Source organism: Echinops telfairi, unplaced genomic scaffold (assembly GCF_000313985.2).
Source record: "Echinops telfairi isolate 266 unplaced genomic scaffold, ASM31398v2 ScPeMD7_60;HRSCAF=208, whole genome shotgun sequence".
Classification (NCBI taxonomy): domain Eukaryota; kingdom Metazoa; phylum Chordata; class Mammalia; order Afrosoricida; family Tenrecidae; genus Echinops; species Echinops telfairi.
In genome coordinates, this window is record NW_022103958.1 from 43,630,539 (window position 1) to 43,656,814 (window position 26,276).

Below are 26,276 nucleotides of genomic sequence, written 5' to 3' on the forward strand. Positions count from 1 at the left end.
TCTCTGCTCAAATGTCACTCTTTCAGGGAGATATCAACTTAGTCAGATCTCTTTACCTTATAAAGTTAATTGCATCATTTTCAACATGTTTTTATTGTTAGGAAGTTCAGTATCTCCAGTCTCATCTAAGAACCTGGGTCTTGCATGGCCTAGTTAGTTCCATGTACTAGGTGGAAAGAGATTGGGACCTACAGTACGAACAATATAGCTGTTGGTGGTGTTGAAAAGGTGGGGGGGATTTGGATTACCTTCTTCATCTGTGATGACCCACCCAGGCTGCAGTATGACCATTAGTTTGTATTCATTTGTTTGGTAATTGTTCCTTGAAACACCATCTTGTATCATGGTGGTTTCGGGGTGTTCTTTCTCTATGAACTCCTAGGTTCCTGGCTTGAGCAGGGGTCACCAGCCTAGACCTCTCTGCTTTGTGAGCAGGTTCTGAGTGCCATTCGTATTCCTTCTTCATTGTATATTAAGACTTTATCAAGGCCTTTCAGATCTACTCTACAGGTCTCTTTGACTTTGAATCTCAAGGAACATTCTCCCCCAAAATTGAGGGTTTTGTTTTCCAAGAAAAGTGGTAGTAACCTGGCATTCCATGATGTTCACCTTCCCGACATGATTGCTGAAGACAAAGCAGGTGCATAAGCAAATGTGATGAAGAAAGCTGATGGTGCCCAGCTATCAAAAGATAATAGTGTCTGGGGTCTTAAAGGCTTGAAGATAAACAAGCGGCCATCTAGCTGAGAAGCAACAAAGCCCACATGGAAGAAGCACACCAGCCTGTGTGATCATGAGGTGTCGATGGGATCAGAAATCAGGCATCAAAGACCCAGAACAAAAAATCTTATCATGAATGAGGGGGAGTGCAGAGTGGAGACCCAAAGCTCACCTGTAGACAATTGGACATCCCTTACAGAAGGGTCACAAGGAAGAGAGGAACCAGACAGGGTGCAGTATAAGCACCGTTGAAACATACAACTTTCCTCAAGTTCTTTAATGCTCTCCCACACCCCATCCCCATCATGATCCCAATTATACCTTACAAATATGGCTAGACCAGAGGATGTACAGGGGTACAGATAAGAGCTGGAAACATAGGGAATCCAGGACAGATGAATCTCTCAGGACCAATATTGAGCGTAGTGATACCAGGAGGGTAAGGGGAATTTGTGGGGAGAAAGGGGAAACCAATCACAATGATCTACATATAACTCCCTCTCAGGGGAACAGACAAAAGAAAAGTGGGTGAAGGGAGATGTCGGACAGTGTAAGACATGAAAAAAAAATGTATAAATTATCGGGTTCATGAGGGAGGGAAGGTGAGGGGGAGAGGGGAAAAATGAGAAGCTGTTACCAAGGGCTCAAATAGAAAGCAAATGTTTTGAAAATGTTGAAGGCAACAAATGTACAAATGTGCCTGACACAGTGGATGGATGGATTGTGATAAGAGCTGGAGGAGCCCCCAATAAAATGATAAACAAAAGTGGCAGTTTCTGTTGCTACAAACCTGAGAAAGGCTCTCCTTGTCACACCCAGATAGCGGGCGCTTACTCCTGTGTGTTTGTTAGTTGTGCTGACCTATAACTCGTGTGCGTCTTTCATCACGTGGGGAAGTGTGACGTAAGTGACTCTTCACAAAAGAAAGAAGGTTTTCTCCGGGAGGATATTGTCTGTCCTTTTATTGAGAAGCACCTACGAGACCCTCCAGCTAGACTAACTTAACCCGTATTTCTTGGACACACTATTTAATCTTTCCCCAAGCAACCATCCTTTTACTCATTCTTTGATCTGTTTTCCTTGTGATTCCTTGTTTAAATTCTGTCTTCCTCACGACAATATAAGCTTCAAGAGGGCAGGAACTATTTTTGTCTTCTTCATGGCTCCATTTTCCAGAGTGCCTTGCACATAGTTACCATTCCATGAATATTTGATGAGTGAATGAATTAAGTTTTCCAAAGTAGAATTTTAACAGTAGGTATTATTTCTGGGAATTCAGAAGATATGCAGGAAAGCAAAGACACGTTAACCGTATTCTCTGCCACAGAACTAATTAAAAATGAACAAATAGAGGACAAATCAAAGGCAAAAGTCCCGTGAAACTAGGAAGTTGCTCAGTTCCAAGCTCTGGACTGCTATCTTAGAAGTAGAGGGAAACCAAGGGAGGATGTAAAGAGTGGATACACATCTCTAAATGTGAATATTTGTGATTTTCATAGAAGGCAATTGAGAGGTCCATGCGATCCTCTCCTATTAAGAAGTAAAAGCAGGCAGGGCGGAAAACTGCCCACTTCCTGACAGATCCAGCTCCTTATCTTAGCTTGGAGGGAGAGGCTGAGGCTCAGGCACTGTCCTCTACTCCTGACCATCAAGTCCAGTGGAGAGGAAGAAGTGGGAAGGAATCCGCTCGCGCTTTAGAGAAGTTGAACAGAAAAGGATTAGCACCAAATGAGCAAACTGAAGTTGGCTAAGCTGTTTCATTCGAAGCACGCAGAGAAAATGCACTTCCGATAAAGAATTATTTCAGGAAACAGAAAGACATTCCAGACAAGTACAGCTTTATTCACTCCATGAAACTGAAGGGAACACAAGATTTTTTAAACATCGGAATTAAGGCAAGAGAGGCAAGTCTTCTCTGCAGATGAGACTCGTGGGCGTCGTGAGGCTTTGGAGCTGTTGGCAGCCGTGGCCCCTGCTTTGTGGAGGAAGTTGGTCTCTGTGACAGTGAGAGCCTCGCTCACACACAGAAGCAGGAAGCAGAGGTAACAGGTTGGGCTAAATAGTGTCCAGGTCTGTGGTTTAGTTATCCCTGAGGCCCAGTTTCACTTTCTGCATCTCTTAAAGTTATGTGAGGAACCTCTAGTATCCTCCCAATAAATCCCTTTTATTTAAGCTAGTTCAAGTCCAGCCTCTGCCCGACACTTGGGTCTACGAGTTCTTGAAGTCTCTTGTGTGCATTATTGGGGTGCCTGATAAAGAGAGCTGAACAAAAGGGCAGGTCTTCAGATTTGCAATGGAGGGAAAAACCTTCAGAGATAGACAATTCATAATTTGCAGATCACAAGGACACATGATTTTGAGGGCAGAACTTAAAGCAGGATGATCAGATACCAAGGAAACATGTCAAATTAGTGTACTTCCAGGTTACAAAAATAGTCTACTGCCATCCAGGCAGACAAAAGCACGTCACCCCAAAGGTGGAAAATCAGCCGGGCTGTAGACGTCATGCCGGAGTCAGGACGCAGTGGAGGAGTCCCTGTAGAGCGTGAATGGAGGCTGTGTGTGGGCAGGGCACAGTGGGACCGCAGGTTTGTTCCGACTCGAGCCACTGCTGATGTACAGCAGTCATCGTAGCCTCAGAATACACGCACCAAGTAAGTCATGTAAGAGATGAGTAAAGAGGATGACTTGTGAATAGAGAAGCAGGGGTATGAAAGGACTGTCACTGTATGGAATTCATTTAAGTCTACATGCGGATTTTGAAAACGGGAAAATGTGAGGGCTAGAAAAGGAGATTATATTACAAAAATAAGGTCGGAGATAAAAAATGTATGTATAAGAGTTTGAATTCCTTATTTTCTTTTGTGGAGAGAGCAGTCATTAATAGATACAGTCTAAAGTTGGTGAATTGACTGGTTTGAGTTGAAACCCTGACTCTAACATAGTTGCTGTGTAACCACAGCTAAGTTTAAATGCCATCTATAGTCACTAACCCTTCATCTGTATATGACAATAATAAAAGTACCCACTTCATAGAGTCATCACGAGGATTAAATGCCATAGTATATGTGAAGTGTCATAGAACAGTGCCTGGCCTAGAATAAGCATTCAATAAGAATTAGGTATTATTCACTATTTAAGAAGAAAACTGGAAGCATCTTAAAATCTTGGGACAGAGCTGGCTTTTCTCAGCAGAACTGTAAATTCAGAGGCCATAAAGATCAACATTAATAATTTGAGTTAATTACAAATTACTGTGGTAAAAATTAGCACATACCCAAGTGGAGAGGAATAATTATAATATATTTGACGGAGATTGATAGCCTTAATATATAGAGATTGCTTATAAGTGAACCAGAAAAAGAAGGGCAACCACTATAAAAATGGGTGATCTCTACGAACAGGCATTTTGTTAAAAAATACTTAGGCATCAGTTATAATTAAAGAGGTAGAAATTAAAATGATGAGCCATCTTTAACTTTTTAATGGAAAAAGATGAAAATGTTGAGAGATGTCTAGTGATATAAAAGAAAGATGGTGAAACAGGCACTCTCATATCCTTTCTTGAGGATAGCTCGACTTCTTTTAATCGTTTTATTGGAGGCTCTTACAGCTCTTATAACAACCCATACGTCATTTGTATCAAGCACATTTGTACATATGTTGCCATTATCATTTCAAAAACATTTTCTTTCTACTTGAGTCCTTGGTATTAGCTCCTCTTTTTTCTCTTCCCTCTCCCACCCTTGTGATCCCTTGATAATTTATAAATTATTTTTATTTTCATGTTTTATACCATCTGCTGTCTCCCTTCACCCACATTTCTGTTATTTGTTCCCTTGGAGGGGGTGGTTGTACATCAATCATTACGATCGGCCATCCCTTTCCCCCCTTCTCCCCAACCTTCCTCCTATCCTCATCGTATCGCTACTCTCAGTATTGTTCCTGAGAGGTTTATCTGTCCTGGATTCTGTGTGTTGAGAGCTCTTATCTGTAGCAGTATACATGCTCCGTTCTAGCCAGATTGGTAAGATAGAACTGGGGTCATGATAGTTGGGGGGGAGGTAGCATTAAAGAACTCAAGGAACGTTGTGTGTTTCATTGGTACTATACTGCACCCTGGCTGGCTTCACCCTTCCTGTGACCCTTCTGTGAGGGGATGTCCAGGTGTCTACAGATGGGCTTTGGGTCTCCATTTTGACCCAACTTGTTCGCATCAAAATGGTTGGTTGAGGTCTTCTGATGCCTGATACCTAATCTTGTCAACCCCTTGTAATCACATGGGTTGGTGTGCTTCTTCCATGTGGGCTTTGTTGCTTCCCTGCTAGATGGCTGCTTGTTTAACTTCAAGCCTTGAAGACCCCAGATGCTATATCTTTAAAAAAAAAAACATTTTATTGGGGGTTTGTACAACTTTTATCACAATCCATCCATCCATCTATCCATCCATCCATTGTGTCAAGCATATTTGTACATTTGGTGCCATCCTCATTCTCAAAACATTTGCTCTATACTTGAGCCCTTGGTATCAGCTCCTCATTTTTTACCCTCCCTTCCTGCCCCCCCATGAACCCTTGATAATTTATAAATTACTATTATTTTGTCATGTCTTATACTGTCTGATATCTTCCCTTTACCCACTTTTCTGTTGTCCGTCCCTTAGGGAGGGGATTATATGTAGCTGCTTGTAATTGGTTCCCTTTTTCTATCCCACCTTCCCTCCACCCTCCCGGTATCACCACTCTCATCACTGGTCTTGAGGGGTTCATCTGTCCTGCATTCCATGTTTCCAGTTCCTATCTGTACCAGTGTACATCCTCTGGTCTAGCCGGATTTGTAAGGTAGAATTGGGATCATGATGGTGGGGCTGGGGGGGAGAGGGAGCATTTAAGAACTACAGGAAAACTGTATATTTCATCGTTGTTACACTGCACCCTGACTGGTTCATCTACTCCCCACAACCCTTCAGTAAGGGGATGTCCAGTTGCCTACAGATGGGCTTTGGGTCCTCACTCTGCACTCCCCCTCATTCACAACAATATGGATTTTTTGTCCTTTGATGCCTGATACTTGATCCCATCGACCCAAATGCTATATCTTAAAATAGCCAGGCACCATCAGTTTTCTTTACCACATTAGCTTTTGCACCCATTTTGTCTTCAGCAAGGTGTGAGCATCACAGAATGCCAGGTTATTCGAACAAAGTGTTCTGCCATTGAGGGAGTACTTGAGTAGAGGCCCAATGTCCATCTGCTATTTTAACACTTAACCTATAAATATATGTACATAGACCTATATCCCTATCATTATATATTAATGTATTTATGTATGTACACACCTATGTCTATACCTTTATAAATGCCTTTTGCCTCCTAGTTCTTTCCTCTATTTCCTTTTACTTTCTTCCTGGAGGACAGTTTGACATTTATCAAAGTTGTAAATGTTCATACTTTTTAATCTTTGCCACACTACTTAAATGTATGCATATTAGAGCATATACTATGTCAAAGGATATTGTTGTGGCATTGTTTATAATAGAAATACGTTGAAATTACTTACTTGATTAGTGGTGTGGATGGGGCTGGCAAACTTTTGAGACCAAAGAGCCAATTCTACCCCTTAAAACAATTTAAAAATTACTTGAGAGCCATAAAATAATGAAACTTAAAGTAGTAGTATAAATAAAACGATGATAGTTTTCTTTTTCAATTTTACTTAAGAACCACATGTATGTACCAAAGGAGCCACATATGACTTAAGAGCCTCAGTTTACCAACCTGGGCTCTATATAGGTGTATTAAAGTGCCATTTAAACAAAATATTTATAAATATGTGTACTGATGGGGGAAATGGTCAGGCAATCCTATTGCAACAAACGTCGTAGGGACCATATCTAACCTCCTCTGGCTTCTCTATTGGCAAGAAGCAGGTGTCGGACATGTTCCATCCTTCTTCACTTAACTCTGACACCCACCCTTCTTCCTATGGTGCTCTACCGGAACACTGGGTTTGACAGTTTGTTACCACACAGAACTCGCAGACAATGTGCACAATTATGGGAGTTTATTAAGGAAGTTAATAGGCTACTACAAGTACTATAATAGTAAGGATGCAGTCATTGGCCTACAGCAACTCCTCTTTACAGCCAGCCACTAAGTCTTTCTGATCCTCAGCCTCTCAGCCACATGGTCCTTTGACCTCTGCCTCCGTGGGTCAGGAAGCCCACCTGTTGTTCTGTCCCAAAGTTTTGGAGCTGCTTCTCTTGTTCTGCCCCGTAGTCTTCATGCCACAGTCTCTGGCGCCTCTGGTCTCAGCCTCTTCCGCTTCAGACAGAGACCTGGAACTAGAGGGTCCTGGGCTTTTCCTTCCTGTCTGACATGGCTCTTACATGCAAGGGATGGCTCTGATGGGGGATGGTTTTTGACTTTTAGTGGACCATATCTCCAAGAAAAGGAAAGAGGGTGACGGAAGGCACACCCTCGAGTAAAGCAGAGTCTAAAGATATATCCCACCTGAACCCTGTAACAGGGAACTCCCTCCTAAGTGGGATTCTAGCCGCAAGTGTAGAGCCTAGGATATAGTACATCACATATGGAGTTATGGCTAGAAAGGCCATATTAATAGACTACACTGTAACTATTTAGAGAAAAAAAAGTGACCTGAAACTAGATATAGGATGATCTTATTTTATTAAAAATAGGATATATAATCTATACTTAAATGGAAATGTTATCAAATGTTACGTAGTGAAAGCACTTATCTCTGAGTTGAGGAATGGAGGTGCTGTGGAGTTTTATTTTCATTTTCTACCCTGTAGATCTTCAATCTTATTAGAGTAATCATCTAATTTTATAATAACAGAATAAACTCTCAACTCGTGGTGGCTGCTGCTTTTGAAAATAGAATTTAATATTTTTGGAATGAAATTATTTTGTGTAAATAGCAAAATAAATCAAGTAAGTTCAGCTAATGTTTATTCAACAAAAATTTAGTAAGTTCTTACTTTAAAAAGTTTTGCTGTGATCTAGGTAAAGGTTTACAGAGCAAAGCATCAATTTCACTTTCCACAGTCGAAACATACTTGTTTCAACTCATCCGTTTCCATCCCCTCAGTGTACTATCGATTGTCCCACACCCGCACTCTGTTTCTTGTTTCTATTCATCCTCCATCCTTAGCTCTCCGTCCTTAGATAAATGTTGCACTTTTGATGTTAAATGATTGGTTGTTCTAACATGGCTGCAAGTTCAGTTCCAGACCCTGAAGGGTGTCTGAGGGCCATATTCTTGAGAGCCCCACCAGTCTCTATCCAGTCAATAAGCCTGGTCTTTATGGATATCAGTTCTGGTCCACATTTTGCTCCTCCTCTATCTAGGGCCTTTTAATGTGATCCTTTTTAGAACAGTGGGTAGTGGTAGTTGGCTACCATCCAGTTCTTTAGGTCTCAGGGTTGTGAAGACTGTTGTTTCCACGTGTCTTTTGATTTTCATCCATCTTCTGTCCTTCTGATGAGGAGAGCCCACTGTTTGCACCTTAGGTGCAAAAAGCTCATGAGCTTTTAAGACCCCAGTTGCTTCTCACCAAAGTAGTAGAATTAGAGCATCTTCTTTGGGAATTGTATGATGTCCGTTGACCCTGGTATCCAGTGAGACTATGGTCCTGAGCGCCCAGGTCCAGCAGCTCATTCCCTCAAGGTGTTTGGTTATATCTAAGAAGTTTTCACAACTTGGCCTCTGTAGACTCTACTACATTCATGGATCTTTTTGCAGCAAAAGCAAAATTATGTAGTACATACAAATAGCCTGTCAAACCTACATATATATGTATATATCCATGGACATACTCCAAGTATCCCTTCCACACCTTTTTAGCCTGTATGTCTGTCCAAGCATCTATTTGTAGATCACAATGACAAGATTGTGTTTATAACAGTATTTTCCTCTGTTGTCTTGAAATCTTCCCAAAGTCTGCCTCCATAAAATTTTCAAACATCTTCCTTATTGTATAGTGTTGTTCTGTTGTGCATAAGGTTGCCATGGATCAGAGCCGATTTGATGGCACCTAAAGTCAACACTGGATATTGTCTTCTCCTTCACCCAAGTCACTACTGTGTCCTTTAGCTCATGACTGCCCGCCCCTCCCGTCATCCCATCCCTCTAATCATCAAAGGATGTTTCTTTCATAGTAGACACTTTTTCTTGACATTTTACAATAGTGCTTTCAAACAATATTTGTCCTTTTGTGATTGACTACTTTCACTCAGCATAATGTCCCCCAAGTTTATCCATGTTGTGAAGTGTTTCACAGATTTATTGTTATTTTTAAAGACTGCATAGTATTCCAGTGTGTGTGTGTGTGTGTGTGTGTGTGTGTGTGTGTGTGTAAGCTCTCACTTTGTACAAGGCATTGGACCATGCGTTGTTGAGGCTTTTAAGCCTCAATGCTTGCTAAGCTCTATCAGTGGAGATTCAGATTTCTCTCCTAAAGTTTTCATTTTCCTAATTAAAATCACATGCAATGGGATTGGGTAGTAAATAGTATTTTCACTACATGACTATTATTGTGATACCAACCTAGAAACTAGCACCGAGGGCAGGGAAAATGCTATTGCTAATGTTTGTGAACGCCACTGTTCCATTTTGTGGATTCTGTGTCATTTGGTTGGCTTTGTGGGCTAGCCTAATGATGGCTGCGGAAGGTGTGAGCATGTGACATTTGTGATAATGATAGTGTTGATTATGACAGGAAAGAGACATCTGGTATCCTTACGTCCAAGCTGGAATTATTTGCCATTAAGGCTTACATTGTCTCCTTGTAAATTAATCTCTGTAAAGGAGATACTTTTGTGAAGAAAATTGCACTTCTTAGCGTTTGCTCATCACAGTTGTTAAAGCCCATTTAGAATTTGTGGTGTCTTCCTGTTGGAGAATCTCGTTCTGCACAATCTCGGGATTCCATTGAGCTCAACACACTTGAGCAGTGGGAAATGATTACATTGCCTATTAGCTGTTGGTATCTGAACACCCCCACAGTTATTTCTGATATTAGCACCTGTTTTGCAAACACAATTTTCTGAAACATTGGTATATTTGAAAAAAATGAGCACAGGTGAATTTGCTTATGCATGATTTAAAAAAAAAAGATATTTTATCATGTTTTTGGCCAAAGTTTACATGGAAGATTAGGTTCCCATTTTACAATTTCTGCATAAATTGTTCTACGACTTGAGTACGTTTTCCACAGGGTATCAGCCTTGTCTCCTCTCCCCTTCAGGCTGTTCCGCTTTGCGTATCCATGGTTTTCTCCATGAGAAACTGGTCCACGAAGGGACCCGCACCCCCTCCCTGAGCCGAGGAGGCCCCGCTGCTAGCGCAGGGGCGCCGTCCGTCTTGTGAATGCACGCACACACCCGCAAGCAGGCGTCAGCCCCTTTTCCAGATAATGCGGCATGTTTATGTAAAAATGGTCACCTGTTCCTTAACCTTTTTAACGTGTAAGCACTCGGCCTTCGTGTTCTTCTTGGTCACTGACGATGCCTGGAGGGGTGTTCCCCATAAGTCCTCCGTTTTCTGTGGTCGGACTTCGGTTGGGTGACTTCTGTTTTCTGTGGGGCTACTCTTCTCCTGAGGAGGGGCCGCTGGCGCTGGGGGAGCAGCCCCACAGTCCATCTGCTACTGCACCGCCAGGAGTCCCTGGTTTCCCCATCAGGACACAGATGTCGTTTTACAGCAAATCCCGGGGAACCTCTTTGAATACATCTGTGTTGGTTTGCTTGCATTTTTATTTTGTGACTGGGCCATTTCTAAAATTTGGGTTCACCACACTCCCAAATGAATGTTGGAAAGAATGACCTTTGTTACCAATCTCCCATTGTACCAAGTTACTGCAGAATTTCCAAGTTTAAACCAACTTCTTTAGTTGTTTCTCTGTTAGACTTCATAATTCACCTGTTTGGTTGGATTAGGGAATTTTTCAAAATAAAAACTTTGGGGAGGCCCATGTGTAAGGATCAGATTCGGTATTGAGCTACTTTGTTCTTCTCTAGACCTCTGTGCCTTAAAGTTCATTACATTGCTAATCTTTTGTAAGTTTATTATCATATTAAGAAAAGATTTGGACCAATTTCATGGCAGAAAGTACATAGGCAGAAGTAACATGTAACTGAAAGCCAACTTTGGGGCCAGGAATTGTTCATGAAGGAGCTTACTTACCTTTCTTTGAGTGTTTCTGTGATTTCCCACTTCTCTAGTGAAGATGTAGACCAGCGGTTCTCAACCTGTGGGTCATGACCCCTTTGGAGGTCGAACGACCCTTTCACAGGGGTCGCCCAATTCATAACAGTAGCAACATTACAGTTATGAAGTAGCAACAAAAAAACCCTTATGATTGGGGAGCACCACCACATGAGGAGCTGTATTAAAGGGTTGCACCATTCGGAAGGTTGAGAACCGCGGATGCAGAATATTGTAGTTCTTTTTAGGTTTGAGCCCGTGACTTACAGTGCCTCATTCCAGTTCACTCACTGCGTTATGAGTTTATCTGTAAAACCAAGGGAAAGAAGTATTTTCCCATTTGACATACGAGGTTTTCTTGGAAGCTTATGCTTTTAGTAGACAGGCATTTAAGTTGAAATTTAATATTTCTTTTAATGATCTCTGGGAAAGAAAGCATCCTAGCCAGTAGGATATCTAGCAAAGAGGAGTGTTGCGACAGTCGCCGTAGACATCTGTTCTCTTCCTCCTTCCTTTGTTTTCCATGGAACAGCATTTGTTAAGGAGCTACACTATGCCCTTTAAGGCTCCGAAAACTGTAATGAGCAGAGACGACGCAACCTTTCCCTTCACAATTTAGTGGTGGAGACAGATTTTAATCAATTAGGGATCAATATGTATAATTATAAGTTGGGATAAGTGCTATGAAGAAAAAGTACAAGTTGCTTTGAAAGAGAAATCCAGGGGCCCTAATTTGGATAAGTGATTCAAGAAAGGCCTTTCTGAGGAAGTGACATTTAAACTGAGACCTCCAGGATGAGGAGTTACCAGAAGGGAGAGGGGGTGGAAGGATTTCCAGGCAGAGGCAAGAAGTTTTGTGATATCATTTTATAGTACTTATGACCTTTTTAGATGCTTATATAATTAGGTACTAGTCTATGAGCAAGGCAGTTTATAGAGCTGTGTTACTGAAAAGATGCATATAAATTACATTTTTATAAATGAATTCCTAAATTCCTGCAGGCTTACATTATACTCACTGCGCTATATCATCTACATTTGATTGATGCACAGTTACTTCAATTACCGCTAGATTGATCTTTCTAAAGAACAACTTTGATGATGCTTTTTCCTGCTCAGAAATTTTTACTAGCTGCCCAATTACCCAATAAAGTTAGACTTCACAGCCTCATGATCAGACCCTCCCAAATTGGTGCGAACCTCTATTTCCTAGTTTCCCTGTAATTGTTCTTCATTTCACAGTACTCTCCTTAAGCAAGCAAATTTCTGGATGAGCATGGATTTCTCCCCCCTTCCTATGCCCACCTTTGCTTGCATTTCTCTCTCTCCCCTTATAATCCACTTTCACTTTCTAAGAATGTCCAAATTCCATCCAAAAATTACCATCTAATCTTGATGTATTTTCTGATTACCCCAACTGGAAGTGATGCCCTTTTCTTTTGATCTCTTGGAGAACTTTATTGACTGCTCATAGGCACTTCTCCCTTCTTGTTTTGCTTTGAAGCTATTTCTAGGCATTCTCATCTTTCCAACTAGATTTGTAAACACTTGAGACCTGGAGGTAGATGAGACTTTGCTGCTCTCACTGTGCTTAGCACAGTCGCTTACACTTAGTAGATAGATGATCAGTAAAAATATTGAAACAATTTATAAGTTGATCGTTGGTGCCTAGATTACTTTTGAATGGAGCCCTATTGTCAAAGTGGTTGTGTGTTAGACTGTTAACCACAGGTTTGGCAGTTCGAAACCACCAGCTGCACTGGGGAGAAAGACAAGGCTTTCTACCTTAACGAGTTAAGTCTTGGAAACCCACAGGGCAAGTTCTACCCTGTCCCGTAGGTTTGCTCTGAGTCGGCATTGACTCGATGGCAGTGGGTTTGGTTTTTTTGGATTAATTTCAAACAACAGTTGAGCTCTACATAGGTGCATCAAGGGGCTGATGTATATAAATCCTTTGCAATGTGAATAATTTCAAATGTAGAAATTTGAAATTGTCTTATAAAGAAATACCACTTGATTGGGATGCTTATATACCTTTTTGCCCATTCCAGTGACATTGATTTACAGAGATAATTTTAAATTCATAAAGGATGCTGTTATTTCCATTTTTGTCTCTCTTTTGAAGGTTTGCATGCTCATTTAGCCATAAGAAAGAGTGAAAAGAACAAATCAACACTCTCTCTGGTTGTTGACACCCAGCAGGGAGAATTGGATTTGAAATTATGTCTAGAAAATGTACTTATTTTGATTGTTTTGGGTTTTCAAGTGCACGTGGCTTCAGATGAGTTTGGAATAATCAACAAGGAATTGCCTTGTTCACTTAGTCATTTGTGCCTACACCTCTGGTAGACAACTTCCTATCAATAAGTTTTTGGTAAAAACCACTTCCCTTTGAGAAATGGTCCCTTTCATTCTGCCTGAATAAACATTTGAGCAGCGTTTAAATTGCTCTTCAATCTATGGCTATAGAACCATGTCATGGCTTTAGCAGATGTGGTTCTTAGAGTGTTATTGGACTAATATTATCTCAGGGCAATGCTTAAAAATAAAGAACAGTGATGCATTTCTTATAGAAACATTTGTCTCCAAGAGTCGCTAAAAGTACAATAGTAGATGTAAACATTTGTGATTGATTCGGTATTTGTAATTCATTTAATGTTATTATTTTGGCCAGAAGCATTTCTTTGTGCCATTTACTTTCTCCCCTTATATAATCATTTGGGAATTTAATATTTTTAGGATGAGCTATATTGTTCTTAATATTTAACCCTGGAAAAATAGATGGCTCTATAAAGATTGAGGATATGAAAATTATCAGGGACTATTTTTCTTGACTATATCATTTACTTATAAAATTATCGTGTATATAGTTAAACGTTGGAAATCTAAAAAAGTTGTTTATAATATTTTTTGAGAGATAAATACCACGCTACATACTTGTAAATAAAATTGGCATCTAGCTAGCTAACAGTTAAAGATAGTGTTCTTTGTACAACACTCTACCTTTCTGCCGGGTTCAATAATTTGGTACAATGCCCATACACAACTCACAGGCAATACTCACTATTAAGGGGGTATACACACACACACACACACACACACACACACACGCACACATACCCCATATATACTTGAGTATAAGCTGAGTTTTTCAACACTTTTTTAATGCAGTTTTTGTGGCAAAATTAGGTGCCTCAGCTGATATTCGGGTCGGCTTATATTCGAGTATATATGCTATATATATTTTAATTAAATCATTTTATTGGGGACTCTTACAGCTCTTATCACAATCCATCCATACATACATTGTGTCAAGCACATTTGCACATATGTTACCATCATTTTCAAAGTGTTTTCTTTCTACTTAGCCCTGTATCAGCTCCTCACTTTTTCCCTCCCTCTCCTACCTTCCTTCCCTCATGAACCCTTGATAAATTATAAATTATTGTTATTTTCATATCTACATTGTCTGCTGTTCCTTACGGGAGTGTATTGGGGAAGTTAACAGGCTACCACAAGCCAGGATCAGAAAACATTAGGTGTGCAGTCATTAGTCCACACCACCCCTCTCTCCAGCCAGCAACCAAGTCTCTGCCTAGTCCTCAGCCTCTCAATGACATGGCCCTTTGGCCTCTGCCTCCATGGGCCAGGAAGCCAGCTTCTGCTCCACCTCACAGTCTCATAGCCTTGGCCTCTCTTGCCCCTGGGCTGAAGCTTCCATACTTCAGACAGAGATATTGAACGTGCTCCCCTGATGGCTTTTCTTTCTTGATGGTCTTTGGATTGCTGTATGTTCCTGTTTCTGAGATGGCTCATCCTTATAACCAGGGGAGTGGCAACTACAACTGACCAATTCTCTCTTTTAGTGTTACATATGGCTTATTTGCATAGTCAATAATTTGGTGACAGAGACATGGGTGGAAGAACCCTATTAAGAAATTTCACTTTACTACACATAAAAATCTGCCTTTAAGATGGTAGGAGACGTCGGACCGCCCTGTGGGCTTGTATACTGTGGGCTGATTTAATACTCAAAGACCTGCAAAGACTAACTTAGAAAGGTGCTTGCTGCAAACCAGATTGCTACTACCTAAACCTGATTGATAGATCCTGTTGTAAATCTTCAAGACGGAAGCAGATAGAACATGGAACAGCAAATGAAGAAGAGATTGAGGAAAAGTTGCCATAAGGGCCTAGGTGAAAGGGCCTTTGTTGCGACTAAGCCAAACCAAGTGCAGTGTGGCCCCATGCTGCAGGCAGAGGAGGAACCTGCTAATACAATGTGGGCCTTATGTGATGAAGGCGGCGTGCACTCTGACACTGGTCTGCAGGCAGTTGACGAGCCCTTCCCTGAGTGTTACATTGAATGCATAATACGAGGTGAGTTTTCAGAACCCATCCTGGATGAAGACTTGATTTTTAAATCCTTGGAATACCTGAAAGAAGAATCAGAACAAACCCTTGCTCAGCAGGTTCTTGGAGAAAATTCACTTCTTGGAGACAACTCACTTGAATGCTCTTTGGAATACACCAAAGAAGGGGCCAGACCAAACCTTTCTCAACGGTTTGCTGAAGAGAATTCACTTGTGTATTCGGAGTACATGACTGGCAAGAAGCTTCCCCCTGGCGGAATACCTGGTGTTGACTTATCTGATCCTAAACAGCTGACAGAATTTACTAAAAAGAAGCCGAGAAAAAATACAGAATATGATGATCAAAAAACACTCCCCTGTCCTCAGGGTGGATGTCCAAGGAAGTTTAAGGATAAGTCCTCCCTGAGAAAACATCTCCTAGTTCATGGTCCCCGAGACCATGTCTGTGCAGAATGTGGGAAAGCTTTCATTGAGAGTTCAAAACTGAAGCGACATTTTCTGGTGCACACTGGAGAAAAGCCCTACCAGTGCACATTTGAAGGGTGTGGGAAGCGCTTTTCCCTGGACTTCAATTTGCGCACACATGTACGAATCCACACTGGTGAGAAACGCTTTTCGTGCCCCTATCAAGGCTGTTACCGGAAGTTTATTCAGTCAAGTAACCTGAAAGCTCACATCTTAGCTCATGCAAAGGCCAAAGTATAGGTGGGAGAGTAGTCCTCAAACAGGATAAGCACCTTAAGGATAAATGTGCCTATTGATTATTGTTTCCTAATGATTCTATTATTTAAAAAAATCTATAAAGCTTTACTTTCAATGTTACTAAGATAGTTTTGATTTTAACTTTTTAATTTCCAGTTATTTAGCTTGTGCCTTTTAGGAATGTACCTAATACTATCTTTGACGATTCTAGAGATTAAAAATTTTGCAGTAAGTTAATAATAAATGGATGCGTAGTTACACATTTCAAATTCATATTGAATTTGAAAGTGATATTTTTATGATTGTATCAGACACATACGGCATACATTTGATATACTGTAATCAAGTTCAATCCATTTTACTTATATTAAAATAATCCCAAATATGCTAATCTGGAGTAAAAAAATAAAACTGCTTTAAAAAGTTAAAAAAAAAAAAAAAGAAATTTCACTTTACTACACATAAAAATCTGGGAGGGGGCAGAGTGGAAAGACACAAAAATCTTATTCTTACTCGGGGTAGTTTTCATCTTAGATTAAAATAGGAACATCAGATTTTAAATGCCTTTAAGATGGTTTTATTTATTTATTTTATTAAAAAATAATTTTATCAGAGGCTCTTACAGCTCTTATAACATTCCATACATCAATTGTGTCAAGCATATTTATACATCTGTTACCATCATAATTTTCTAAACATTTACTTTCTATTTGAGCCCTTAGTATCAGCTCCTCTTCACCCCTCCTCCTTCTTAACCCCTTGGTAAATTATAACTTTAAGATTGTTTTAAATCAAACATTGTGAATTAATATTTAGGAAGATCATAGGAACTTTAAAAAAAATCATTTTTTGGGGGGCTCGTACAACTCATCACAATCCATACATCCATCCATTGTGTCAAGCACATTTGTTGCCCTCATCATTCTCAAAACATTTGCTTTCTACTTGAGCCCTTGTTATCAGCTCCTCATTTTCCCCCTCCCTCCCCTCCCCTTCCCTCATGAACCCTTGATAATTTATAAGTTATTATTATTTTGTCATGTCTTATACTGTCCGATGTCTCCCTTCACCCACTTTTCTGTTGTCCATCCCCAAGGAGGAGGTTATATGTAGATTCTTGTATTCGGTTCCCCCTTTCAACCCCACTTTCCCTCCACCCTCCCCTCCCGGTATCACCATTCTCACCACTGGTCCTGAAGGGATCATCTGTCCTGGATTCCCTGTGTTTCCAGTTCCTATCTGTACCAGTGTATACACACAGAAACCTTTTAATCTTTTCTAATGATACTGTTTATATTTTGAATGTCTTTTAAAGAGTGTTTCAGTTTTAGTCATTTGGGTTGGACTTGTAAATTTGAAATAATTTGGTGTATTAACAAATGTGGCCAAATAAAATAATAGTACATAAATCCCTGTAGCTGAAAACATATTTTTGAGATCACACAACACTAAAGGCATTGGGGAAAATTTTTGCCTGTTATTTGGAGTGAGAATTTAGTGCTCACTCTTATCTGTCTTTTGCATTCCTTGGAATCATATCATAGGCAAGATACTTGGTGGACATGTGGCTTTTATCTAATTGGTCATATTTGGCCCCCTATACGAATCTGATGAATAATGGATACAGATCTTGAGAAAAGCAAAATAGAGTCTGTATTAAGATTCACGACCATTGAGTCCATTCTGATTCATAGTGTCTGTATAGGACAAGGTAGAACTTTCCTTGTGCCTGTGACTCTTTATGGGAGTAGCAAGCATCATCTTGTCCCTGTAGAGCGGCCGGTGGTTTTGAGCTACCAGCCTTGTGATCAGCAGTCCATTAGTAACCATTTTACCTCTAGAGCCTGTATTAGGTGAAGTCAGGTGGACAGAGAAAATGTTGCTCAGTGCCCTTGAGCTGGTTCTGACTCATGGTGACACTTTGTGACAGAGTAGAACTGCCCCACAGGGGTTCCTAGGCTGTAATCTACAGGGGCAGATCACAGGTTCTTCCCACCCCTGACAAGCTGGGGTAAGTGCAGACTTCCAACCATTGCACCTCTAGGGCTCCTTTTATAAAAAGTGTGTTTTCATTCTTTAGAAATCTAAATGCAGGGCACCTGCTCTCAAGCAGCCTTTATCTCTGTAGGCTCTTGGGGGAGGTTCCTGTCGCCTTTCAACATCTGTGGGATGGCGTGCCTTGGAGACCAGCCTGAGTCTGGCGTCAATCCTCCCTTGGGTTTAGGAGGTGTTCAGGGCAGGGACTCCAGGTCCAAAGGACCTGCTCTGCTCCGATCTCGTCTTTCTTGGTGGTATAAGATTCCTCCTCCTCTGCTCCTTCTCATTCTTGTGAAATAGAAAGGATGCAGGCCTCACCAAAGGCACACTTTCCTTACATCAGATCAGGGCTAAGAGCTGAGGGAGTTGCAGCTCACCGTAAGCCCCTGATCACATCACATTTTATCATGGGGATGATCACATCATCATGTAACCACCAAATTACGTCATTACATAATTGCTAAACCATTGAGAATCATGCCCTGTCAAGTTAACACAGTTTTGTTGGACACAACTGAGTTCACAAGAAAGTGGAAATGAAATATATATATATTTAAATTAAGATTGATTAAGTTAACAAATACTTGTACTTTGCTGACTGTGATGTTAGGACGCCTGGAGGCCTAGTGAGCTGTGAGCTGAGCTGCTTAACCACAGGGTCAGCCCTTTGAAGCACCAGCCAGTCTTCAGGAGAAGGTTACAGCCTTGGGATTGCTACGAAGTTCTACCCTGACCTATGGGGGCTGTGAGTTGGAATTGACTCTTTCATGGTGATGTTATCTTTGGTTTTTTTGGTAGTTGGTGTAGACAGTGAGTTTCCACAAGTCCTCTGGGAAACAGTCACTCTTGCTGAGAATCACTGTTTTAGATAATGACCATTTGAAAAGCAGTTTTAAAAATGTACAAGTTCATTACATTGTCTGTTTCACTGTTGGCCATGTTTCAGGTGATTTGGTCTTTCAATATTTCCTGTGTAGGTACCCTATCTGAAAAAGCAACTTGTGTTTTATAATAAGACATGGAGCTAGCTATATTTACTGTAAAATAATGAAATGAAAGCCTTACATTTTAAAATTAACAATTGATTTAATACTAGTTCTGTAGCACTTATGCCACCTTGGATCAAAGGACCTAGTATTCCTTGATCTTTTGAAAAGTGCTCGACACCTAAGAACAAATTCCTGCGAAGAGCACCTCCAAACCCTTGTGATTTCCCCCCTTTAAGAATGAGTCTAGTCATCCTTCGTTTTAGAAGCTCTCTAACTTATTGGGACTGCATAAAAACTCCATTATTATAGAGAATTTTTCTCTTTGCTTCTTCTCTGCTGCATCTTTTTCGGAAGTTATGAGAGATGTGAAACATATTCTAAAAATTCATTCAAAGCTTTAAAACTTATTATATCCAGGAGAGACAGATTTAAGATTGCTGAGTTTCTGGTTGAAGTCCTTCAAGCAGAAATCCATACTCCATTAGGCTCTCTAACCTTATGTGACCTTAATTTTCCAGATATTTTGCCCTTTAAATTGAAAGCAGTATTTTAATACTATTTAAGTCTTCTGAAGGGGTTTGCCATATCACAGACTTAAGTTGTGAAACGTTGGAAACAAATGAAAAGTTAAAATAGCATCTGATGTAGGACTGTATAGTTTTACGTATTTCTTAAAATTACAAAACATACATGGTATAAAGATATACATGGAGCATACTTAGCACACTGGAGTTGGTGGAGGGGAAAAAATCTATTTGGATAAGTTCACCGTGCACTTGAACAGAATTTCCTTCACAGGGTTCTTCCTTGGCATTGCCTAAGAGTTTGTGATCAGGAGTGGTTGTTAAGTTGGAAGATTTGCTTTGTGTGAAACTACGGTCTGGGTGAAATGAAAATCTGCCTGGACAATAGCTTCCCAGTTATCTCGGCTCAGCAGACAAAGTAGGAAATGTAAAATTGTATTGTAGTTCTGAGCCAAGAAATTGAGAACTATTTTAAAAAGCTCTCTGTGGAAAAGGAGAGATGAAAAGCCTCTTGTTCTTTCATTAGTAAATTAGGTCAGCTTTTAAATAATATGCTCATTGAAAAATCTACATATTTCCCAAGTAATTGATATAATTTAATCCAATTCATATCTTCAAGTTACAATAATTGAACTGAATTCTATAGGGACTCTTAATTGCTTCATCTATTTTCCATTGTAAAGTGCTGTTTGGGGTCTAAATTGATCATATTATCTTTTTTTTAGTTTGTGGCTCACTGAAGGATGAAACCTCAAATAGTCTTTATTAACATATAGAAGCATAAAGTTAGTATTAGCCCGTTTGTGTATTTATTACTTTAGTGTTATGCGTTAGCTATTAACACCATATGGTAACATCCCTAAGAAGTCCTTGTGCTGCACTGATTAAAGCACTTGGTTGCGAATCAAAAAATGGACAGTTTAAATCCAATAACCACATTGGAAGGAAGATGTTGACATCAGTTTCATAGCTCTTTGCAATCAGTAGTTCTTTGTCCTCCAGGGCCGCTGCAAGTTGGAACTTGACCACAATAGATTTGCTTTTGGTTTGGTAACCTTACCGTTTCCTTACACAGGCGCCACAGAATCACAGGACTCGTTGTTGCCAAGTGATTATTGCACTGAGTTCCCAGAGGACGGACTTCCTTTACCAGAAATGGTTTAGGTGGTGGTGCTTGTTACTGTGTACAGTTAGTCCAGTTCCGACTCAGCGCAACCCTAAAATGCAGCAGAACGAAACTCCGCCCAGCCCTGCGTCACCCTCACGACGGTTGCCATGTTTGAGCCCATTGTTGCGGCCACTGTGTCAGTTCATCGATTGAGGATCTCTCTCTCTCTCTCTCTCTCTGTCTCTCTCTCTCTCTCTACTGATCCTCTGCTTTACCAAGCATGATGCCCTTTTCCAGGCACTGGTCCCTGATGACATGTCCAAAGTCTCACCATTGTTGCTTCTAAGGAACGTTCTGGATCTACTTCATCCATGATAGATTTGTTTGTTCTTCTGGCCTCCCTTGATATTCTTCCCCAACATCATGATTCAAGTCCATTAATTCTTCTCTGGTCTTCTTTATTCATTGTACAGTTTTCCTTTGCAGATGAGGTGATTGAAAATATTTTGAGTCAGATTCAACCTTTGTCCTCAAAATGACATCTTTGCTCTTTCACACCTTTTAAGATCACTTAGCAGCAGATTTTCCCAATGAAAAAATGTTGTTTGACTTCTTTTTAAAAAATCATTTTATTAGGGGCTCATACAACTCTTATCACAATCCATACATATATCAATTGTGTAAAGCGCATTTGCTTGAATGCTATTTCTATGAGCATTGTTTGTGGGTCCTCGTAAATTCACATCCTTGAGAATGTCAATTCTCTCTTTGTTTAGCATGTTACCTGTTGGTTGAATTTACATGGGATTGGTTTTGTTTACATAGGATTGTACATTGGTTTTCTTTACATGGGATTGTAATCTTCAGGGCAATGAATTATTTACCTTGGCTCTTTTAGCCAAAGTCTCTAACTTCTACCAAATGATCTTCCCCTACATGGGTCTGGTAAAGAAGGTGGTGAAGATACTGATAGGATTCATCTGTTGAGTTATTGTGAACAGGATTTATGAAATTAGCCCCCTGAGAAGCAGCAGGGAGGGATTTCATTACCAGTAAGAGCCAGGAGTGGAGTGCATCTTCTGGACCTGAGATCCCTGGACAGCGACCCTCCTGGATCTAGATAGCAGGTACACTATCAGAGGACAGTAGCAGCAGACTTAGGAGCCAGAACATGGAACTGAGTGATGAACTTCCCAACCCATGGAGCAAGTTAAGATGTGTGCTTTTGTGCAGGAGGCTGGCTTGCAGAGTGTGGTGCCTCTGGGCACTTAATTGGGGAAGTTGGACCCACAGAAGTGGAACTGAGTGCCTTCTGGCTGAGGCTTATTGGAATAGAGTGCCTCTTGATTTCACAAGCAAGTGCTTCCAATCCTTTCAGCAAGCAAAGTTGTGTCATCTGCATATCACAGGTTGTTAATGAGCTTTCCTGCAATCCTGATGACACCTTCTTCTTTGTATAGTCCTGATTATTCTGATGATCTGTTCAGCATACACAACATTGAATGAGTATGGTGAAAGGATACAACACTGATTTCAATTGAACGCAGTATCCTCCTGTTCTGCTCCAATGACTGCCTGGAGGTGTATGTACAGGCTCTGCCTGAGTACAAGGAAATGTTCTTGAGTTTCCCTTCTTTGTGATGTTATCGTAGTTTGTGTACCTCACACAGGCAAGTGTCTTTGCATAGTCAATAAACACGAAGAAACCTTTTTCTAGAATTCGCTGTTCTCAGCTGAGATTCATCTGACAGTAGCCAGGATACCCCTGGTTCCATGTCCTCTTCTTAATCCAGCTTCAATTTACGGTGGCATCCTATTGATGGACTGCTGCAACCTTTTAAAATTTTCTTCAGCAAAAATTTACTTGCATATGATATTGTTTGATAATATCTGCATTTTTATGAATGGGCATAACTGTGGATCCCTTCTAATTTGTTGACCTAGGTAACTGTCTTCTAAATTCCTTGCCATAGACTAGCTGAATACTTCCAGCAAGCATCAGTTTGTTGAAATATTACAATTGTTCTTCCATCAATTTCTAGAGTTTGGTTTATTGATAATGACTTCAGTGCAGCTTGGACTTCTTTCTTCAATACTATTCATTCTTAGTAATATGCTACCTCCTAAAATGGTTGAGTCTCACCGACTTCTGTTTGGTACAGTGAGTCTGTGTATTCCCCCATCTTCTTTTGATGCTTCCTGAGTCATTTAATAACTGTAAGATTTGAATTATTTCATTTCTTCCTTTTTACTTAACTACAAGTCTTTTCACATTGCAGTATAATACTTTGTCTTCTTGAGCTTGCCTTTGACATTTTCTGTTAAACTCTTTTACTTCATCATTTCTTCCATTTGCATTAAGTTCTATGGATTCAAGAGCAAGTTTCAGAGTATCTTATGACATCCACTTTAGTCTTTTCTTTGTTTTCTGCCTTTCAAATGGCCTTTTTGCTTTCTCTATGAAGTTCTTGATGTCATTCCACAACTCATTTGGTCTTTGGTCACGAGCGTTCAGTACGTGAAATCTGTTCTTGAGAGGGGTTCTTAGTTCAGGTTCAAAGTACTCACGGTTGTACTTTGGCTTTCATGAGATTGTTTTAGTTTTTTTAACCTTCACCTTGAACCTTCATATGAGCAATTGATAATCTGTTCCATAGTTGACTCATGATCTTATTTTGGCTGGTGATACTGAGCTTCTGCATCATGTCTTCCTACAGATATAATCAGTTTGACTCTGGTGCATCACATTTGCCAAGGTCCATATGTATTGTTGCTGTTTTGTTGCAGAACAGATACATTTGCAATGAAGAAGTCATGGGCCCTGCACAATTTCTGTTTTGTTCTAGTACAATGGGTCACCACCCAACAGCAGCACCAAGAGCAATGCTAGGAGGTGAGCTCAAATCAGACTCCCTCACTGTCTTTGTGATTAAGTTTAGGCTATCTATATTCATATAAACTTGAGGAATGTAGTGCGTCATAATTTCTAGGGTGGAATGAGTGTATGCATATTCATCATGCATTCTGTGATCTAAAAATGGCCTCCTTGGCATGTCTTCAGAGATAGTCTTCCCAGGAGATAGGCTCTAGGACATTTAAAGGACAAAGTGGAGGCATTTGTGCAAACTTTGTGAGCCAGTTCCAGTTCCAACAAGTCTCAGTGGTCATTTTTGGCTCTGGTGGGCGATTCCAGAAAAGCAAGCTAATCAGGAAGTTAGTGTAGAAGTTAATTGACCAAAAGAATCCTAATGAACACTGCTTCAGCATCACCAGACCAGAGCAAGAGCGGATGGATGGAACTCCCCTAGATCCACTGCCCCCGCGGAGAGAACAACTTCTGAGATAAGCAGCAAGGTATCCAGGGACTGCTGTCAAACCTATGGAGGACTGGGTATGAGCTTTAAATGAGGCTCTTGGATTTTTGCACTTGGATTTACAAATTTTATAAAATGAAATGATCTCAAAATTTATTCAGAAATTGATACAAGTTTTTCCAGACTGTTTCCCGCACATTCTCTAGACCACACAGTAGTAAAACCTTGATAAGTCTTAGATAGGACATTTGTTTTGCAGACATTTCTTGGATCTGGATGCACATCAAAGGAAGAGCAACCCAGATTCCGGCCAATGCTAATTTACACAAAACCCCCCTCAAAACTCTCAACAACACAAAAACCAACCCACTGCCATTGAGTTGATTCTAACACACAGTGACCCTACCGGACAGACTAGAATTGTCCCCTAGGGGTCCAAGGCTGCAGATCTCTCTGGAAACTGAGTGCCCATTTCTCTTCCGCGAGTGCCGGATAGGTGGCTTTGAACCACTGACATCTTAGTTAGCTTGAACTAGTTAGATCGCTTTAACCCTGCACTACCAGACTCCCTTCTAGTTTATACATTCCAGTTTGTATTTTGAAAAATTTCTCTTAGTCGCTTAGACATCCTTCTGTTGTAAGATGATTAATTGTCCAGATATCTGTGGCTCATTGGCCCCTAATTATCATCTGAAACAGAAAGCTCCTGACCTAATTTTTATGTCCTTGTCCCTAGATTTCCTCCCCATTTAGTTCTTTGTGGAAGGAACAGACATCCTATTTCTTTTTCAAAGTCTTTAGAGACATACATGTATGTGCTTTTTTATTCACTTTTTTCATTTATTTAATAAAACTTTATTGAACACACAGTGCTAGAGAGAACATATCTAATTAGGTTGGTTCACTGTGAAGTTTATGAGAAATGGCTTATCTTTTTCAGTCCTTATTTTTCCCTCAGAAAATTCTTGCTGCTGATGTGTTTAGTTAGTTAATTGTAAAAAGTTATCTAAAAATGTCATTTCTGACTGCTGAAATGACTGGGTCAACCCCTAATGATTCCCTCCTCTGTACACAGGGGTAACAAGTACGAATAAAATACTGAATGACTAGAGACAGGATGGTGTAGTGATTTCAAGAACATGGATACTTTTCCCTCCATTGGGTTTGGATTTTATAATTTACAATCCTTGGGTCTCGGATGTCAGTGTGCTTCTTCCATGATCCTTATACTAGTTTTGTTACTTGCTAATTGTGTGAACACAGGCAAGTTACTTAACCTTGGCTGCCACATTTGTAACCTGCAGATACTGATAGTGCTTGCTACATAGGGTTATGATAAGTATATAAGTTGAACCAGTTGCGACTGAGGGTTTGTAGAGTTTTCAAGATTGAGTTTTCAAAGCAGATTACCAGGCCATTCTTCGGAGGCACCTATGGGTGGATTCAAACTACCAACCTTTCAGTTAGTAGTTGAACACTTAACTATTTGTGCCTTTCATGGATTTCTGTTTTATAAGTTAGTATGTTTAAAATCTTTAGAACAGTGCCTGGCACTTAGTAAGTGCTATTTAAGTATTGGCATTTGTTGTTCTTACTGTAACACATTTTTTATACTAAAAAATGTCTCAAAAAAGTCTCCTGATTCATCAATTGCATATCTGTTCTTTCTCCTTCATATCAATTTTAACAGCAATGTCTAGAATGCAATTGAAAATCAGTTGTTATGCCAAGAGCCAGGGAAACCATAATTTGAATGAGAAAAAAAATAGCAGATGTCAACAGAGGATATAGATGTTGGAATTATTTGAGAAAGATCTTAAAGCAACTATTGGTAAAAATGCTTCAAGAAGCAATTATGAACACATTTGAAACAAAATAAAAAATATCATCTCAGAAGTAAACACGATTTAAAGAGCGAAGTGAGATCTTTGTACTGAAAATAAAACAAACTCACTCGTGCTTAATGTTAAGCTTGATTGGCTTCCAAGTGAGTGTTGAGCAGTTGTCTACCGCATCAAATCATGAGCCACCTGGGGTCTGTTGTTCCACTCTTAGTGAACCCAACACTGGCCCGTGGGTGCCAGTGGCATCACCCAGATCCTCCATAGTAATAATGCCCACCAAATGTCTACTCTTTGTTCTTGGAGTTCTAAAATGTTACAATGGCTATTGGTATAGATTTTTGAAAAATTAATTTTACTCCACAATCTGCGAATCCTTTCATTTTGGATAGTCATGTTCTTCTGTTAAAATTTACTTTTGTTCATTTGATAATAATT

At 40.1% G+C, this 26,276-nt stretch overlaps 2 protein-coding genes across 2 annotated transcripts in view; both read left to right on the forward strand.

Annotated features, from left to right (window-relative positions):
- The window catches only part of STK33 (serine/threonine kinase 33), a 222,361-nt gene that overhangs the window by 44,071 nt on the left and 152,014 nt on the right, over positions 1-26,276 (forward strand). The gene's annotated exons all lie outside the window — the stretch shown is intronic.
- Positions 14,988-16,094, forward strand: ZFP42 (ZFP42 zinc finger protein). Its single transcript, XM_004716412.2, has one exon. The coding sequence runs from the start codon at positions 15,096-15,098 to the stop codon at positions 16,026-16,028; it is 933 nt and encodes a 310-aa protein (XP_004716469.1). The 5' UTR covers positions 14,988-15,095; the 3' UTR covers positions 16,029-16,094.